We start from the raw sequence: 18,783 nt of genomic DNA, 5'->3' as shown, positions 1-18,783 counted from the left end.
TCTCTCCTTTGGAAGGAACTTTTATCAATTCTCTTTCTACTATTCCTGATAACACATTCTAGATTATAACATCATTAAAGAAGTTTTAAAACAGATAATTGTTTTTAAAAAAATTATTACAGCAGAAAAGTAATACCAGCTGATCCTTCCATTCAATCACCATTGGATGTCCATTCAATGTTGTCCATTATGTATGGTTTTACCCAATGGGACGGGAAGCTCCTTGAGAACAAGGATAGACTCTCTCTGTGTGTATCCCCCCAGTGTTGAGCAAGATGCTTGCCTGGTATGTAATAAACCTTTCACAAACTTTTCCACCCATTTTCCACTCCACAAAGCGTCAGATATGAACTAGAAGAGAAACAGCTCCTACAGTTTTGCCTGTTGGGGAATTCTGCCTTCAAAAACAAGGAGTAATTTCACCACATACTTACTTTATATAACTGGACTTCATTTCTATAGTCAAATGTAATTAACTACCACAATAAATAAGAAAGAAACTTCCAGGTAGCAGGTTATATATACTCTGCACAACCCATTGTGTACCCCAATGGCCAATAGGTGAATGAATGGTTAAGTCTCATCTGTTAAAGGATGGAGGTGGAGGGGAGCTTTTTTCTCCAAATCTATGAGATCTGATTCAGCGATCTGGAGCTAACTAAAGAACCTAGGTTAAAAGCTGATTACTCTGATTCAGAGCAGGTATGGGAGAAACCATCCCTCCTTGAGTTGACTCCAGGCCCTCCTGGGTGTAAAGGAACCTACTCTTCCTTAATGGCAATCTTAGGAACCAAAATATTACTATTTTCTTACAAAATGTTTTACCTTCAAACTGTCTTATCAGCAAAATGAGAACACTTCTTTCTTTAAACCTTCATTTACACTCTGCTAAGCACATCATGCCCAAATTTGCATAGCTTAATAACCCAAAGTTAATAGAAGATATTTACATACTACATGCCCACAAAAAGCCCAAATCAGAGAAAAGGAGCCTGCCTTAAAACGTGTTTTTGAAATTCTCTTTATTTTCTTATGTCTTTATAAAACATTTCATCTTTTGCAGCTCATAGTGCTTTTCCTCATCTATTCATTTTGAGTTCTCTTTCCCATCACCTTTTGTAGAAAACCTTCATTCCATTAGCAGTTACCAAGTCCCTCCATATCAGATCCGTGATGTCAACAGTGATGGCACACCACTTGAACATGATTGTCTCAGTCATTTGGGTGAGTCATATAATTCTGCATCTTCATTCTTCCAATGTCCACTCAACAGGTCGGGTTATTCGAGCCATCCAATCACAAACGACAGATGCCTCCAGGGATAATGAATGTCCTTAAGTTTCTTGAAATGAGCTCCTCCTGTTTAACGGGTCAAATTGCTATTCTATGTAAATAAATTGGAATAAAACATCAAGTATGTAGTTGTACACATAATCAACTGGCAAGTTCATGCCGACACAGATGCCTACACTAACCGAACCCTTGCCCTGTTACTGGAAGCCCTTCCCAGAAATACATGTAAAATGACTTAACACCCTTGAAGGTTAGAACATGAACCAAGTTCTATAATATAGCGTGTAAGATGGGTGGATGATTTTTCCATAAAAGGAAATTTCAACACTTTTTACTGCAAGAAAATATTTAGAGACAAGCACAATTAAAAATAAATATGCAAACAAATCCTAAAGTTCTACATGTAAAAGAAATTTAGGTACAAAGCATTGAAGAGTATGACTGCAGAATATAAATTAGGAATAAAATAAACTACTAGATAAGCAAAAAAGAATTTCCCAAACAGCAGTAAATAAATTCTTCAATAAAGGTTTTCTTTAGCCAATTCAATAGTGTTCGTGTATCAATTTCCAAATGCTTTTCAATTAGAGTTGTAACCAGTGAGTACATCCTAATTCTCCACACAGCAAGTTATTTAAATCTTGGACTGAACGCTCTACTTCAGTCCTAACAATGTCCAATATAAAGTTTTCATGGAACATTCTAGATTCACTTAAACTGTGACGGTGCTAATGAAAGCTTAAAAAGAAAACAAGAAAGTTTTAAGTATTAAGGAACACAATCCTCAAGCTATGTGAGGATGCACACTAAGGTAAACTACTTCACTGTAAACAAACATTTAGCTCCAGATCTTGAAGTGGTTTGGCTCAAGTCCTCTTGGACATCACTTTAACACACTACATGACCCCCTAAGTAAGCCCAAAGCATAGCTGAGTAATATAATTTAGACACATAGGACCGAAGCACAAAGATTAGAGACAGAACATCAAATTCAAGTGTAAATATAACTCTTAAAATTTATCTAGATTATCATCTCCTTAGATAACATCTAATAATTTCCTTAGTTTGTTTTCATGAAGCTGAATTTAGTAAGAACACTGAATGCTAAAAATTCATTCTTGGGAAACAAAAGCACTAGTACCAGAAACTAGTACTGTCATTAGCAAGAAAATCATTCACTGGCTGAAAATTTAAAAGAAAAAAATGGAAAGAAAAATGATGGAAACCCTCTGTCTATAAAGCTTAGAATCTATCTTATATTCTCTAGGTACAAATCTGAAAGGAAGCATTTATACCCATTTCATGTCTCAGGCTCACCTGGAGAGTTGAAAAGCAGTTCTCAAAAACTTACAATGTCCTTAAAAATCGCTGGTAGTGCCACTGTGATTTAAACCAGCCCTACAGATTTTTTTTTTTTTTTTTGAATAGGAGTGAAGAATTCTGTATCTGGCTTGGCTGCTGCAGCTACTCCTTGAAGAGCAACTATAAAAGTTATCTGTCACACGTATAACACCTCTTAATATGAAACTCATCCAACATGACTTTCTAAGTGAACAGCTAAGAAAGGTATCTTTAGGCACTACAAGGTATTTACTCCAGAGTTTGTGGAACATGGGCTTAAATGTTGATTCGTCTACTCGTCATGTTTTTGGTAAGTGGCAGACAGGTAATAAAAGAGTGAATTCTTATCTGCAGGTGACAAGAATTGCCTTTACTTAAATACTCCTGAGATTCTTTTCTTAAATGAAAAAAGTCTTCATTTCATGTATGGACTGAAATAGTCAAAAGCTAGGAACTGCAATGATATTTAGGGCATCAGAAAACATGTCCTCTTGTAAGGCATCAATGATTAAATGAACATAATGCATATCTAACAAAGGATAGTTAGCGCTCAGAGATTATCACACAAAGTTTACTTTTTAACATCTCCAATTCCTATCTTACCAGCTTAAATGAGCAAAATATGCCTCTTAGCCTAAATAAAATACAATTTTTAAAAACTAAGAGACATCCAAAACTATTAGGCACATCAAAGGTACAGTTTTTTTAGAGTTTACAGCTCTCTTAAGGGCCACGAGTCCCCTGGCACATTATCAATGGATGAACGGCAAAGATTATCCACTAAATATAATTTTCACATTTTTAACTGAACTGAAAGACCTACAGTAAATATTGAGACATACTATACCTTCAGTTACTACTGAACGAGTGTAACATTTCACCAATTAAAAATCTGGAATCAAAGTCTGAGGAACCTTCACAAACTGTCTGAGAGTCTTGGCACCTGCTCGATTCAGATCAAAGTCAGTCCCCGACACTTCCCACACAGCACGTGACAAGAGAAGCGTTCCCGGGAGGTGGCTCCGTCGCAGTCCCAGAGCCACCGGCATCGCGGTGCTGCTCGCAGAGAGCCAGAGTCACCTTCTCCATCGCTCTGCTCTCCCTCAGTCAGACTTGTCCTTCTTCTTTCCTGTTAAGGGCACTTTGTTCACCACTGCAGAGCCAACAGCTGTGACCCCGCCGGCCACGGCCGACACCCCTCCTCTGACCAAGCCAATGCCCATGGAGGGCACCGTGGTCACGGCTGTTTTGGTCACCTCCAGACTCTTCCCTCCGATCCAGGCCACGCCCCCGATGGTGGCACCCACGGCTCCCTTGGTCACACTGAAGATGCCACCGGTTACACGGGACAACATGCCAGGCTGCTGCTGGGGATGGTCCTTCATGGAGCCTGCCAAGAGAAGAGGCGCAAGCGTCCGCGTCAGTGTCTTTGAAGGGAACCGTGCCCAATCGTTGGGTAGACCCCAAACACCAATCAACCAGGCGGCTTACCAAGAGAGAGCCACAGTTAAACATCTCATGCTCTGGCAATAAATCATCGTTAAGAGGTAGGCTGGATGCAGTGAGAAAGGAACGACATCCTCCTTTCCCTGGGTCCCAACACTCAGAAAAGAGAAATTTCTGACCAGCAGCCCCTCAAGCTACCTAGGACTCAGAAATTCAATCCAACAAATATTTTTGGTGTATAGAACAGAGCACCACACTGGGGACTGTTACTTGGTTTCACTATATGTAGATTTAAATATTCAAGTTTAAACTGTTAAGTATTAATAGCTTTAAGAAAATGAATAATGCTGAATAAAGCAATCCCATTTTTCATAGTATGGTAGTCTCATAGAGCCATTTCAATCAGGTTTTAGAGCCAAACTCTATTTCAAGTTAATTTTCTCAATTCTGTGCACTCTTTTAATGGACATAAAAGACAATGGCAAACTTTGCTCTAAGGATCAAATTAAAGGAAGGCAAAGGACCAAAAAAAGAAAAAGGAAAAGAAAAAGCATTGCTATAAAAAAGCTAATAATTAATTCTATGACACTGGGGCAAAATTCACCAAGACTTCTCCCAAATTATCCCCACCTGGATACAAGTCTCACTTAAAAAAAGAAAAAAATGAAAAGGTTGGACTAAAGCTCTAAGGTCCCTGCGACTCTTAAAGTTTGGTAACTTAAATGTGACACTCAAGCCTTCTTTTCTTCCAATCTAGTCAAATTGGCATGTGCCCTGCCCATAAATAATGGTCTGAAATCTAAAAGTAAATTAAGAAATTAAGTAACCACACTTCTCTTCCCTGCTTCCTTTATATGTTATATTTTCAAAGGCTCAGATAGTTTACTTCTGATTATGCTCACACGATATATAAACATTCTCCATTTTATCTAATAAAAGATTATATGCTTTAAAAGAGTGGATTCTGTAAAAATTACCTTAACAGAATGAGATTAACAGAAAAAAAAAGGGTGAACAGAGAAAAAGAAAACATTCTGAAAATAATTTCTGATGAACAATAAGAACAAATTCATTCTTTCCCAATCTTTTATTAAAGAATCTCCATCACTGCTGTGGATAGAAAATCTTAAACAAGCACATATCTTAAAACAATTGCTTGAGATCCAACCCATCAAGTTTTCTTGTTAAAACCCATCCCAAGGAAAGTTAATACATATTTTACCAAGTCCAGATATGTGCAATGAAATAAATAATCCAGCATTTGGAATATATTACTGGGGGAGAGAATGATCACAGCCAATTGTAACCAAGAAGGGTAACTGGTATCAAGAGACTAGTCATAGTCTAGGTCTCAGGATAAGTGCCCAAGGGGCACTACTTACCATTGAGAATTTCAAACGTGGACTGTTAAAGAGTATTAGGAGATGTGAGAGACTAAAATATTTCTTTTTAATCAAACGAAGTCAATATTCATAACCTCAACATAATGAATTACAAAAACTCTCCACCATTTACATGAGAGTTACCCACAATGCACACGTGTTTCTTTCGTCGATCCCTTGGGCCAGGGCTTTTATCTTCCCTTTGCTTTCACAAAATCTGTCAGTTTCTCTAAGAAGAAATTCCTGTGCAAACCCTAGTCTTCCCTTCATTACCTTTTACTCTACTGCCATCTGTCCAAATCTAATTTTTAAAAAGCCAAGAGGGGAAGGCAGGAGCTGAGTCAATGATTTCTCAGTCTATTTCTCCCTGAGCAAGTAGAAGGCAAAGTGGCAAGGGGTTCAGATCCTGCCTCTGAGATCTCCTAGCTGTACAACACATCTGTCACTCTACAAACCAAGAGAAAGTACCAGTATCTACCTCACAGGATTGTGGAGAAACTTAGTTGTGATATGTACCTAAAGTGCTGTGAAGCTGTCCATTATCATCATAAAGAAAAGCAACCAAGTTGGTCAGTCTTCTCTCTCTTAGGTTTCAAAAGAAAAAATACTTTTTCAAAAAAGACAGTATGTCACGATTGAGACAAAGCTGGTCTCAGAAGCAGAAATCCTTATTTCAGATCTTGCCTCTGACATCAAACTAAGGGTCTGGGCAAAGCAAGGCAGCCCCTAATGCTATGTGCTCCAGTAACAGCAACTAACATGCTTTAATGCAGGGAGTTTCCTATAGGAAATCACAGGTCCTAGTCTTTATTCCTACTCTAATCCTACCCATTTGAAAAACCTAATAAAAGAAAAGTGCTATTTCTCTTCCTAGCAATCTCATTTTTGCCCCTTATTGCAGTTTAAGGAATGGCTACCAAGGAGCCCTCTAAATGAATTTATATTTTCTCCCTTAACTTTTTCCCTGATTTCTTTTCCAGGAATAAAGACTTTTGAACTAAGGATGAGATTCCCAAGTGGATTAGCCAACATTTAACATTATCCACACTATTGCTCCCTTCCATTAGGGAAAAAAGGACAAGAATTGACATCTTTTCTGGGTATAGCAAAGGCAATTCATGGATAGAATTATATTTTCAGAGATTATTCTACAAGTGAAGGAAGAATTACGCTATTAACTTAGAAAACACTCCATGACACAAATTTTCATATGGTCCAAAGTGATGGTTAAGTAGAGCCCAAAGGAGTTAATGATGCAATAGACACAGCTACCAACTGTGATATAATGAATGAAAGAACTCAAGAAAACCCAAGAGGCCTTTCTTCTACAAAGCCTCTTAAACTCTGCTTGCCAGATGTTGTTGCAACTACAATATTCTTCGGTAACTTTCTTTACTCATAGGTGGCACCAGAGAAATCAAAGGAACTGGAGAATGTACTGCAAGTAGCAAGACTTTGCAGATGCATAAGCCCCTACAACTAACCATTTTCTTCCTCTTAAATTAGCTGTGTTTTCTTACCACAAAGCCAAACATCTCTTTGGTTATAGGAATGAAGCAATTACACTAATCAAAAGTGCTTCTTAAGGATGGTGTAGAGATGGCCAAGAGTTCTAAACGTCAATCCACAAGCAAGGGCCCAGTGACTGACTGCGTCCACCAGCATGAGTGAGCTGACTAAGAGACAGCATTAAAACCATGGAAATCATCTCTTCTGGACATTCTGAATTAATAGTTACCTTCTGGTGGCTCATCAATTAGGTACGAAGGAATTTCTTGTTGGTTTTTGTCTGTCTGATTCATGGTCTCCTAGAAAAGATATATAATAGACATTATTATGATCCTGTATTGTAAAAACAATTGATATGAAAATTACATTTCCGATCCAATCAACTCTATCCATTTATGAAACACTTTAAGACACTTACTAGACTAAAACCCAATCCTTTTACTTTTCACTTTACATTTTCATGATTATAAAATGTTTTACATTATACCTAATGAAAGTCAATGCTTCAGGGCTTATGCAGAAACAGGAATGCTAATGCGATGCTGGTGAAGCTGTGAAATCATATGATTATTGTGGAAAGCAATTTGAAACTATGCAAATAAAATGATGACTTGTCCATACCCAGAGATTCCAGTAGGCATTTACTATAATTTAAGGAGGTAATGACCTTGACAACAGAAAGGCTCCAATATACTAAAAGTTCCCAATACCTTTTTGTACAAACAAATAATTGGAAACAAAGAAATGGCACACTGACCAAGTGTATAGATCTATAATGACGTGATCTATACAAGCTGTGGCACATGAATGTAATAAAATATTACTCTTATGCAAAAACAATGAACATGCTGAATGCAGACAAGGAAAATGAGCAGAGCTGCTCATCTGTGAGCAGCTGTATTCTCACCATCAGCCCCAAAGACATGCAAGACCACACCTGCTCACTGGCAGTCACCAGGATCCAAGGACTGTCTATGTCACATCATGTACTGTTCATTGGGTTGGTCAGTTTTACTGATTTTTTTTAATTATTATACTTGGTGAACAATGAGAGGCTTTGATCTGGGGTACAAGACCAGAAAAGATATACGCCCCCAGCCATTCTCTACTGTCACTCCCAGACCAGGGGCCAAAGCAGAGTCTCCCCTGCTCCCAGCCACAAACCATACATGGTGCCCAGACCAGTCAGGCCACATGGCCTGTCAGAATCCTCTCACCACAGCTGTCACCTCTCTTGGAAAGTCTTCCCTGATTCCCTCCTGGTATTATTGTGATGAAGCTCTGACAGCTTCAAACTGCCCTAAGATTCCTGGATACTCTGAAGATGCATATGATGGATAAGGGTTCCTCTGCGGCCCGGGACGTGGGCATTCTACACCCAACCCAAAGGACAGACCCCTGGCTTCTGTCTGACCTCCCCGGGTGGGGTGCCCCTTTGGAACGTGCACTCCCCGCTTTCTGCTCTATGCCCCATGCTTAACACATGGCGCTTCCCACACTTTATTCACCCTTTTCTGTCCAAAGCATTGAGAACAGCACCTAGCACAAAGCAGGGCAAGTTAATAAATGTCAAGTGAATTACTGCATTTCAAATAAAATAGTGAAAAGACAGGCTGGTAGGTGAAATCTGTGGTACCTTCTCTGAGGAGGTTAATAATTCTCCTTTGATCAATGGTCTCCAATGACAATCTACCACAACTCAAACAAGAATAATTCCAAACTCTCACTTGCTAAAGTAAATCCAATGCCCTTTTCTCCTTTCCCATCCACCCGGAGCTCTCCATAGCCTAACAGTTTCTATGATATTCTTCTGTCCCGGCTTCCCCCCTCCACAACCCCTTCTTTGCTACGTCTCCATCTAAACTACACTCACTAGCAGTAGGTGACCCCCGAGGTTCTGGCCCGGCCTACTTCTCCATTCCCTCAATACCATGTCCCTTGGTGATCTCATCAAGAGCCCTGGATTCAATTATCGCTATGCAAACGCTTCTCTGATCCATTCATCTAGCCTGATTCTATCTCCTGACCACCCGTCTTGCATCTCCAACTGCCCAGCAAACAATCTCAAACAGGACATCCCACAGACATCTCCAACCCAGTAAGTTCAAAGATAAGCTCATTAGCTTTCCCTCTGAATGCCCTCCCGCTGTCGAGGACCCCATTAACCTCCCATTTCCCAGGCTCCCAGCTTTGGTACCATCCTTGATGACTCCTCCTCTCCCATACCCTGCTGTCCATCTGCCACAAGAGACCTGTCGAATCTACCTCTGCAGCATTTTTTAGGATGTGCCCCTCTCGCCCTCTCTGGGGCAGGCGCCCAGCCCTTCCAGCCCAGACAGCTGAGGCTGGTCTCCTGGTCCCAAGGCTCTCACCATATCACCTACCCACCCCCACCCAATAACTGCCAACAACTCCCGTTCCCTCCCTTTGGTTTCCGAAGCCCCGGGTAAGCAGGCCCCATCCTGGAGCTTTCCCGTCTGACCCTCCTGCCCTCGCCAGTCCGAGAGCCCATGAACACGCCTCCTCGGCTCTCCTGGCAGGCGACTCTCCGGCTCCCATCAGGGATATCCACACTGCCTTCTTCATATCTATCCCTTATCAGCACAGCCCGAGACCAATAAACATTTCACAAAAGCTCAGAAAGGCTCCCCACTAGCGGATGAGCCCTGGTTAAGGAGTTTTTTCAGTTTCAGCAGTTCATGAAGATTGTCTAAGGCAGAGCTGTCAAACCTGGGCCCATGGAACTCGGAAGTATGGCAGAACCAAATTAACATGTAACTGAGAAATCAAAGTAAATAAAAAACAACCTCGATAATGTGTAATTTGTGATCTTCAGCTTCTATGTGAGTTTACACCACCGATCTCAGGCACTGGGAAATTTCAATTCACACTTGGAAATGCTTCCCACATGGAAGAGTCAGCTGGCACAGCATCATTCCCCCAAGAGCAGCCCACCACTGAGGCAGAGACTGTGAGCAGCGGGGCTCTGGTTTTACCCAGGATGGGGGGATGGCAGATGAGGAGCGCTGGCGACGGAATGGAATACTTCTCTCTACTCATGCACCTGAATGGCCCCAAGAGAAACAAGTCTGACCTCCACTCAGCGCAATCCTTGATGGGACAACTAGCCTTTATCACCTCTGCAAAATGTAAAGCAGAGACCATGAAAATGAACAAAGGACGATGCCCGAGCCGAATGTACAGCGGCCTCCTCCCCAGACCTCGGCTGGGCCAAACAGCCACCTTAACATCCTGCCCCTGCTCACATGCACTTTCTACCTGTTCTTTTTTTTTTTTTTTTTTTTTGACTACCTTTCTTGCTTCCATCCCAAGTCTTCACTCAGTAACTTTTCTCTTCCCTACATAACCAAATTAAAGACCTTTGTCTCGCCCCTTTGCACATTTCTGGCCAGGCAAAGTCCAATAGGCTCCAAGTTATGGAAACCAATGTCCCAGCACCTCGAGAAGGCCTGAGTGCTATGTCTGGCCTCCAAAGGAAAGTGGACAGCAGGCTGACAAAAAACCTTTGCAATTTTTCTCATATCTCAATAAGCACTTAAGTTTAAAGGAGAACTCAGGATATTTGGCTGAATCCACCATTAGCAAGAAATCTGGTGTTTACAATGTCTGTGAACAGCTTTCTTCAGCTGAGGGGACTAAAATAAGTTGGCATTTGAGTTCATTCCACCATTAATTTTTTATATGTGTGCTTTTAGATAATATGCAAGTCTGAGGGTAAAGAATATAGTTGGGGGGAAGCTAGATGGCACAGTGGATAAAGCCCCAGCCCTGAAGTCAGGAGAACTTGAGCGCAAATCTGTCCTCAGACACTTAACACTTTCTAGCTGGGTGACCCTAGACAAGTCACTAACCCCAACTGCCACAACAACAACAACAACAACAACAACAAAAAAAAATATATATATATATATATATATGGAGAGAGAGAAAGCGCGAGCGCGCTGGGGCTCCCCTATTTGCTACCGTTATGACCCAAAACAAGTCTTCTTTTACAGGTTTTTAATTAATGACTTGTCCAAGGTAACACAGCTAATTAAACAGTGGGAGCCACACTTACAGGCCCAACTTCGGCCCCAAATCTAGCTCTCTTTTTACTGTCAAATTCAAAAGTGTGACTAATGCTGATTAATAACAACAGAGATAGATTGTATTTTGCTATTCCCATTTTACAAGTGAACAAACTGAGTTCACAGCGTTAAGTGACTTGTTTGAGGTCACACTCTAAGCCCCAGAGATGGGACACAAAGCCAAGTTGCTTCTTTCTGCCCGCTACCTCCTCCAAATACAGGCTTCTGGATCTTTAGTACCTGGGCCATTCATGATGAAGAACAGAGAACCTCAAAACTGGAAGGAAATGTAGAGGTTAACAAGAAGAATCACCCCATTTTATAGATGAGGAAACTAAGGTCTCAAAGACCAATTCACAAGCCCTATACCTAAGTGACAGTAGAGTTGCACTTCAACACATCCCCAAGATCACTGCTCTCTCCATTACACCATACACATATGCTGAAGATGCAACCAGAAACGATTCGTTTTGTTTGATACTCAAGTAATGAACCAGTGAGTTTAGACCATGAGAAATTTCTAATAACAGTATCCAAACTCTCTTCTCCAACCCAATAGTAGATCACCTTCTGTCCATTTTTCATATCCTACACACAATTATAAGCACAACTAGAGAGGTTAGTATTTTAATCTGTACAGTTTAGGCTTTGGACATTATCATATCAATTAACAGGAAACTTTAAAAAAAAAATCTAAAGTTAAATTCCTTTAAGATGGAGGTTCTTAACCTGGGGTTTGTGAATGTGGTTTTTAAAATATATTTCTTGATGACAATTTCAAAAATACTAAGTTTCCTTTGTACTCCTTTGTCTTTCATTTCCTGCATTTAAAAATATGATTCTTTGGAGCAATTCATACATAGGCTATAGATTGACAAAAGCCTCAAACCTTGGGTGCTCCTGACCCAAGAAGTTTACTTGCTACAAACTATTCTAAGGGCATCATAAACAACAACCCTTTGAGACACTTTTCTGACCTGAACTACAAGAGGTTTAACAAAAACAAGGGCGTCTTGGGAGTTGTCTTTTTTGTTGGGGGTTTTGTGTTTCCTTTTTGTTCATACAGAAAGTTTAGCTGGTGGTTCAGCAATCATTTTAGAATTGTACTTTTCAAAGAACTTAAATATGAATCAGTTATAAATTTTAATCAATTTTCTCCTAGGCTTAAGCCATGCTCCTGAATTTCTTTCCAACCCAGGCATGGTGTTGGGTGAGATTTGGACCGCCCCCTTTTATGGAAGATAATCACAGTCCAAAAGAGGAATCCTTATCACTCTGCCACTCAAGAGCCACATTCTCTGCTGGGAGCTCCATACTTGTTAGCCTGCTGCCTCCATTGGATTCAAAAGCTCAGAAGACCTGTCAGAGCTGAGCCTCAACTAAAGAAATGCAAAATCACTTGAATTTACTATTGGCACATGGAAGCTCTCACTCACAATTAGTCTTGTGGATACAAATATAAGCACAAATAATGTGTAAAACATTCTTCCCTGTGGCAAAATGGTTCACAATCCAACCCTCAATGGGAACTAATCTACTCTTAAGTTCCTCTCCTCTAAAAGAATGGACAATCGGTTTCAAGGACACAGGGACTCCCTACCCATGGTGGTCGGAGCCTGGTAAAAGACGTGGAGAGATGACGTGGACAGTGAGAGGTTAAGTGGCCTTGGGCAAAACACTTAGCAGAAAAGGAGGTGGGCTCAGCTAACTTCGCCGCTAGTAATTCTCCATGAAAAAAGAAAGGAGCAGGATCCATGGCAGACCAAGGATCAGAACTGAATGAGAAGAAATGAATTTACAGGTGGTGAGCAGCACTGATGGAGAGACTCCGCACCTCCATGTCACTGAAGTGTTACTGGTGGATGGAAACCTTTGTCATACAGGACAGAAAAGCATCTGGCAAATTGAGTGAGCAAGAAAGAACAACAACATGCCCTAGAGGGCAATGTACTCCAAAAATAGGAACACAAAAACAAGGGCTTCTTGGGAGTTGTCTTTTTTGTTGGGGGTTTTGTGTTTCCTTTTTGTTCATACAGAAAAAGATGTTGGTAGAAAACAGTTATGTTTGTTTTTTAAACTTTACCAAATTCTACTCAATTCATATCAAAAAAGAAACCATACTTTGGGAATGTAATTTTGTAAAACAACAACAACAACAACAACAACAAAAATAAACCCAGCATGATGAATCAAAGATATTCCCCTACTGGTATCACTTCTCTTCAGAAAACAAATATTAGTTAGCAAAGGCAACGCTTTATTTACAGCATTTAAATTGCCAGTGTTTCTGTGTGAGACAAAAGGACCGTCAGTCCTGGATCTGTAGGCCCTGCCTCACCTTCACCCAGAGCCTTAAACTGGTCCCAGCCTAAAAACGAGCCGCGCAGACAAGAAAGAGGCCGCCTCGGGTGCGGGGTAGGGCGCAAGCTGTAGAGCGGGGCCCCACAGGGACAGACGCGGGGCCGCCGCGGGCCCAAAGCTTCGGCCCTTCTCGTTCTGTAGGGACTCAGTCCTGGGTCCGACCGGACCGCCGGCCCGCACGCCTTAAGAAGATGCCCTCCTTGAGCCTCCCCGGGGACCCGCCGGTGGCGCTTCTCACCCCAACCCCAAAGGCGCCAACAAGCGTCAAACCCACCGGAGTTGGTTTTTTAAGGCGCCCCATTGATAACCGGACTAAATAAGAGGAAAAGGCACCGCCATTTCCGGGAGCCCAGGGGCTCGGTCCGGGGCATCTGCCTTCCCGAGGCGGCCCCCCTTGCCCTCGGGCATCCCAGGGTCCCGCACCCCTTTCCCACCATCAGTCCCCGCGGCTGCCACAGCCACGGGAGGAGCTTCGTGGGCGGCTAAGCTTCCCAGCTAACGGGAACCAATCCCGGGGGCTCTCCCCGGGGAATCCGGCTTCCCCTGAGACCGGACGAGCCTTCTGTTTTTCTCCGGGAAAGGCAGTGACGTGGCAGGAGGGCAGAAAGTGACCCAGGCCTCGGCGTGGCACCTCCTCCTCCTCCACGTTGCCCTCCCGCGCCCAGGGGTGTCTCCGGGAGGCACAAGTGGGGGGGGCGCCTGCTGCGGGGCGGGGACGGCTGCCTTCCTCCCCCAGCCAAGGCAAACAGAACCACCGGGAGTCTGGAGGGGGAGGCGGCACAAGCGCCCTCTCCCAGACATCTTTCTCAGGGGGGGACCCCTCCAATACCCACTCTCCCTCTCAACGTCTGCAGAGGAAAGAGAAGAAATAAGGGGAGGAAAGGGGGATGCCTGGAAAAAGGAGGAGAGAGAATAAGGGATGCCTGGGGAGGGGGGGGGAGGAGAGCAGGAAAGGGGCAGCAATGGGAGACCCACAGAAGGGGTAATAGAGGGAAAGGGGGATACTCACTGAAAGGAAATGGGGGACCATAGAGGGGAAAAGGGGATCCATGGAAGAGGAAATGCGAGACCCAGAGAAGGGGCAAAAAGGAAGACTTACGAGAGAGAAATGGGGGACCATGGGGGAAAAGGGGACCCATGAAAGAAGAAATGGAGGAGCCACAGAAAGGATAATAGAGGGAGAAAGGAGAGCACTGAAAGAGAAATGGGGGACCCAGGGAGGGAAAAGAGATAATCACTGAAAAGGAATTGGGGGACCCACAGAAGGGGCAAAAGGAAAAATTCACTGAGAGGGACATGGGAAGCCACAGAGAGGAAAAGGGACCCACAGAAGAATAAATGGGGCACCCACAAAAGTAATAATCCAGGAAGAAAGAGGACTCACTGAAAGGAAAATGGGTCCCATAGAGGAGAAAAGGGGACCCACAGAAGAATAAATGGGGCACCCACAAAAGGGATAATAGAGAAAGGGGACTCACTGAAAGGAAAATGGGAGACCCAGAGAGGAGAAAAGGGGACCCACAGAAGAGGAAATGGGAGACCCACAAAAGGGATAATAGAGAAAGGGGACTCACTGAAAGGAAAATGGGTCCCATAGAGGAGAAAAGGGGACCCAGGGAAGAGGAAATGGAGGACCACAAAAGAGGCAAAAGGGGAGTCACTGAAATGGGGGATCTATAGAAGAAAAAGGGGGACCCCACCAACAGGGAAATAGGGTTGGATAGCAGGGGAAAGGGGAGTGGGAGAACTGGAGGACCCCCAGAGAGGGCAATGGAAGGAAAAAAAGCCCAGCAGAGAGCACTGGGGGACCTATGAAGAGAAAATGGAGGAATAAAGGGGGGACACACAGAGAGGAAAATGGATTTCCCACGCAGTTAGAAGAGACAGAAAGAAAAGGCAGTTAGGGGGAGGTGAGGGGAGGACCCCGCAGGAGGGCGGTAGGGGGACACCAGGAGAGGGGTGAGGACCCCCCGAGGAGAGATGGGGACCTTGGGGAAGGAGGACGGGGAAACCCCCCACAGGAGGGATGGGGAGAAGACGGGGACCCGGGGGGGAGAGGGAGACCCCGCGGGAGGGGCACAGGCCCCGGGAGGCGACCACCCCCTCCTCACTCACCGCAGCCCGGGAGGCTCGTGGTGCTCGCTGCTCGGCCTGGGGGCCAGGGGGCCGGGGCGGCGGCGGCAGCGGCGTCTGGGGCTCTGGGCTCGGGCTGCGGACGTGGCGCCCGCGCGGCCCGCCCTCCTCCCGGACACACGCGCAGCCTCCCCCCGCCCCGACCCACGCCCACCCGGCCCGCTCCCTCCTCCCAGCGCCGCCGCCGCCGCCGCCGCCGCCGCCACCGCCGCCGCCGCCGCTCGCTCCCGCGGGGACGCGCACGCGCGCTCCCCAACGCTGCCAGCCCAGCGACCTCTTCCCCGCGCCTGCGTACAGGCGTCCGCGAGCGCGCACGCGCGACCCCTCCTCTCTCTTCCCTCCTCCCCTCACCATCCTTCCCATCTTCGCCGCCGGCGCTCTCGCGCGCGCCCCCAGACCCCCAGCTTCCCTCTTCTCCCCTTCCCACCGCGCGCCGCCATTGGTGGGGCGCAACCTCCGTTTGCCGGTTCCGCCCCCGAGCGCCCCGCGGGGAAGGGCGGGGCGGAGTTGCCAGGCAACGAACGGGCTCCCCTAACGGTCACTGCCCCAGCATAACGAAACATCCCAGGACTTGTTCATCCGCTGAAGGGGGCGAGGAGGCAGAGGGAGCTAGAGCACGCCAAGAAGCAGAGTCGTGGGTTCGAATCCCGCTGCCTCCACTTCCCGACCTGGGGGATCCCGGGCAAATCTGTTAATAGTCTAGATCCTGTGCGATCTGAGACCCCTACAGCTCTGACCTTATTACCTATATGTATTTGAATAGTTGTGCTTAGGAAACTTAAAACTTTTTTCCAAAAAGAAATTTACCGAAACACACATGGAACCATGTAGGATGAGTGGAGGGAGATTGCAGAAGGCTTACAGTTAAATTGTAGTTAAAATCCTGGAAGATATAAACTCTGAGGCGACTTTTTAAAAGTTACAGAACAATGATTTGGCAAAATTTGAAGCTCCTTGTGAATTGGATCTTTAAGGGAAACACTCAGTTTCACAGTAAAATTCACTCGCTTTTGTTTTCCCTTTTAGTTATGTTATATTTATGTATAGTTATGTTAGCACGGTGCCTGGCATGTAGTAGGTGCTTAATAAATGTATATTGATTGACTGACTTGGTGACCAAATCCTCTGAGAGAATCAGAATACCAGGGTTGTACCTTTGGAAAAGCTCTTACAGATGAGCTAGCCCAATCTCCCCATTTTATAGATGGGGAAACTGAGGCCAAAGAGAAGAAATTATTTGCCCAACATTACATAGGTATCAGGGGGCAGAAACAAGATTTTGAAGCCCAAAAGTCAAATCTAATCCCCCAAATGGGGGTTAATGGGGCAAAGAGATTTCCTCAAATATCTGGATTGTTGCTGGGAAGAAAAGGGTTTTTTTTTTTTTTTTTTTTCCACCAGAACCTACTGGAATCCTCCTTCGGTCTCTCCTATATTAGAGAAAAAGATGAAGTTGGCCGATTCAGCCTCCCTGCTTCCCGTCTCTGTCTCACCACCCCATGCCCTCCTGGTCTTAGAAAAAAAAAGGGATCTGAAACTTTCACACTTTAGTGAATGAGTTTTTAAAACACATTGGCCAACAGCTTCTTCTGTGTGAGTCCCTCTGGTGGGTGCAGGTGCTGCTCAGTGTCATCTCGGTAGCGTGGGTGTTCTGGCATGTTGGCAGAGCACAGCCTCGCCATGCTGGGAGGGGCAGCCGGGAGTAGTGGAGAGGCCGTCCAACACAGAAGGCAGGAAGACCGTCTTCAGATCCCACCTCAAGCACAGACCTAGTTGTGGGACTTTAAGCAAGCCATTTCTACATTCTGGGCCTCAGTTTCCCCATCTGTAAAAGGAGTCTCTAATGTCTCCTCAGGATCTAAACCTAAGGTCCCGTGTCTGCCCACTTTGCGTGCTTTTTGTCCACATCTTCCCTTAAAGTCCCCAGCGTACTGGAGGACTCTTCAGTTAAAATCAAAGGACCCTTATGGTATATCTGAAGGGCGCCACAGATTTGGCATTTAATCCAGCCCATACCTTAAGGGAATCTCCTACAGCATGTTCCATAAATGGTCATCCAGCCCCAGTTTTAAGGCCTCAAGGAAGGAAACTGCCTCCCCGTGATGGCAGGGAAGTGGGACTAAGGAAGGAGCCAGCCGTACTTGTGGAGTTAGTAGTTCTTCTTGAAACTGGGACACTTATGCATTGTTGGTAGAGTTGTGAACTGAGCCAACCATTCTGGAGAGCAATTTGGAACTATGCCCAAAGAGGCTATCAAACCTTACAGACTCTATGATCTAGCATCTACCGGGCCTGTATCCCGTATTCCTGTATCATAAAAGAGGGAAAAGGACCCACATGTGCAAAAATGTTTGTGGCAGCTCTTTTTGTAGTGTTAAGAAACGGAAATTAAGTGGATGCCCATCAGTGGGAGAATGGCTGAATAAGTTATGGTATGTGAATGTTATGGAATATTATTGTTCTATAAGAAACGAGAAGCAGGATGAATACAAAGAGGCCTGGAGAGACTTACACGAACTGATGCAAAGTGAAATGAGCAGGACCAGGAGAACACTGTACACGGCAACAAGATTATATGATGATCAATTCTGATGGACGTGGCTCTCTTTAACAATGAGATGATTCAGGCCAGTTTCAAAAGATTTATGATGGAGAGAACTTCCATCTGCATCCAGAGAGAGGATTATGGGAACTGAGTGTGGATCACAACATAATATTTTTACTTTTTTGTTGTCTGCTTGCTTTTTATTTTCTTTCTCATTTTTCCCTTTTTGATCTGATCGTTCTTGTGCAGCATGCTAATTGTAGAAATATATATAGAAGAATTGCACATGTTTAACATATATTAGATTACTTGCTTTCCAAGGGAGGGGATGGGAGAAAGGAAGAAAAAGATTTGGAACACAAGCATATATTTTGAAAGTAACAAGCTTTAGAAACGAAGGAAGAAAGGACGGTAGGGAGAAAGGAAGGAAAGAAGGGAAAGAGGGAGGAGGGAAGGAAGGAAGGAAGGAAGGAAGGAAGGAAGGAAGGAAGGAAGGAAGGAAGGAAGGAAGGAAGGAAGGAAGAAGGAAAGAAGGAAGGAAAGAAGGGAGGGAGGGAGGGAGGGAGGAAGGAAGAAAGGAAAAAAGGAAGGAAGGAAGGAAAGAAAAGAAGGAAGGAAGGAAAGAAAAGAAGGAAAGAAGGAAGAAGAAATGAAGGAAGGAAGAAAGAAATGAAGGAAGGAAGGA

General features: G+C 44.2%; 1 protein-coding gene across 1 annotated transcript; it reads right to left on the bottom strand.

Annotated features, from left to right (window-relative positions):
- Nucleotides 1-1,005: 1,005 nt before the first annotated feature.
- TMEM263 (transmembrane protein 263) lies at nt 1,006-15,659 on the bottom strand. Its single transcript, XM_051961497.1, has 4 exons — nt 15,536-15,659; nt 7,201-7,270; nt 3,482-4,024; nt 1,006-1,384 (listed from the first exon to the last, which is right to left on the bottom strand). Exons 2-3 carry the CDS (start codon nt 7,262-7,264, stop codon nt 3,738-3,740), a joined length of 351 nt encoding a protein of 116 aa, XP_051817457.1. The 5' UTR covers nt 7,265-7,270; nt 15,536-15,659; the 3' UTR covers nt 1,006-1,384; nt 3,482-3,737.
- Between the last annotated feature and the right edge of the window lie 3,124 nt (nt 15,660-18,783).

Source organism: Antechinus flavipes, chromosome 5, assembly GCF_016432865.1.
Source record: "Antechinus flavipes isolate AdamAnt ecotype Samford, QLD, Australia chromosome 5, AdamAnt_v2, whole genome shotgun sequence".
Lineage (NCBI taxonomy): Eukaryota > Metazoa > Chordata > Mammalia > Dasyuromorphia > Dasyuridae > Antechinus > Antechinus flavipes.
Note: the sequence above shows the minus strand (reverse complement) of the source record. Positions and strands in the feature narration are given on the sequence as shown.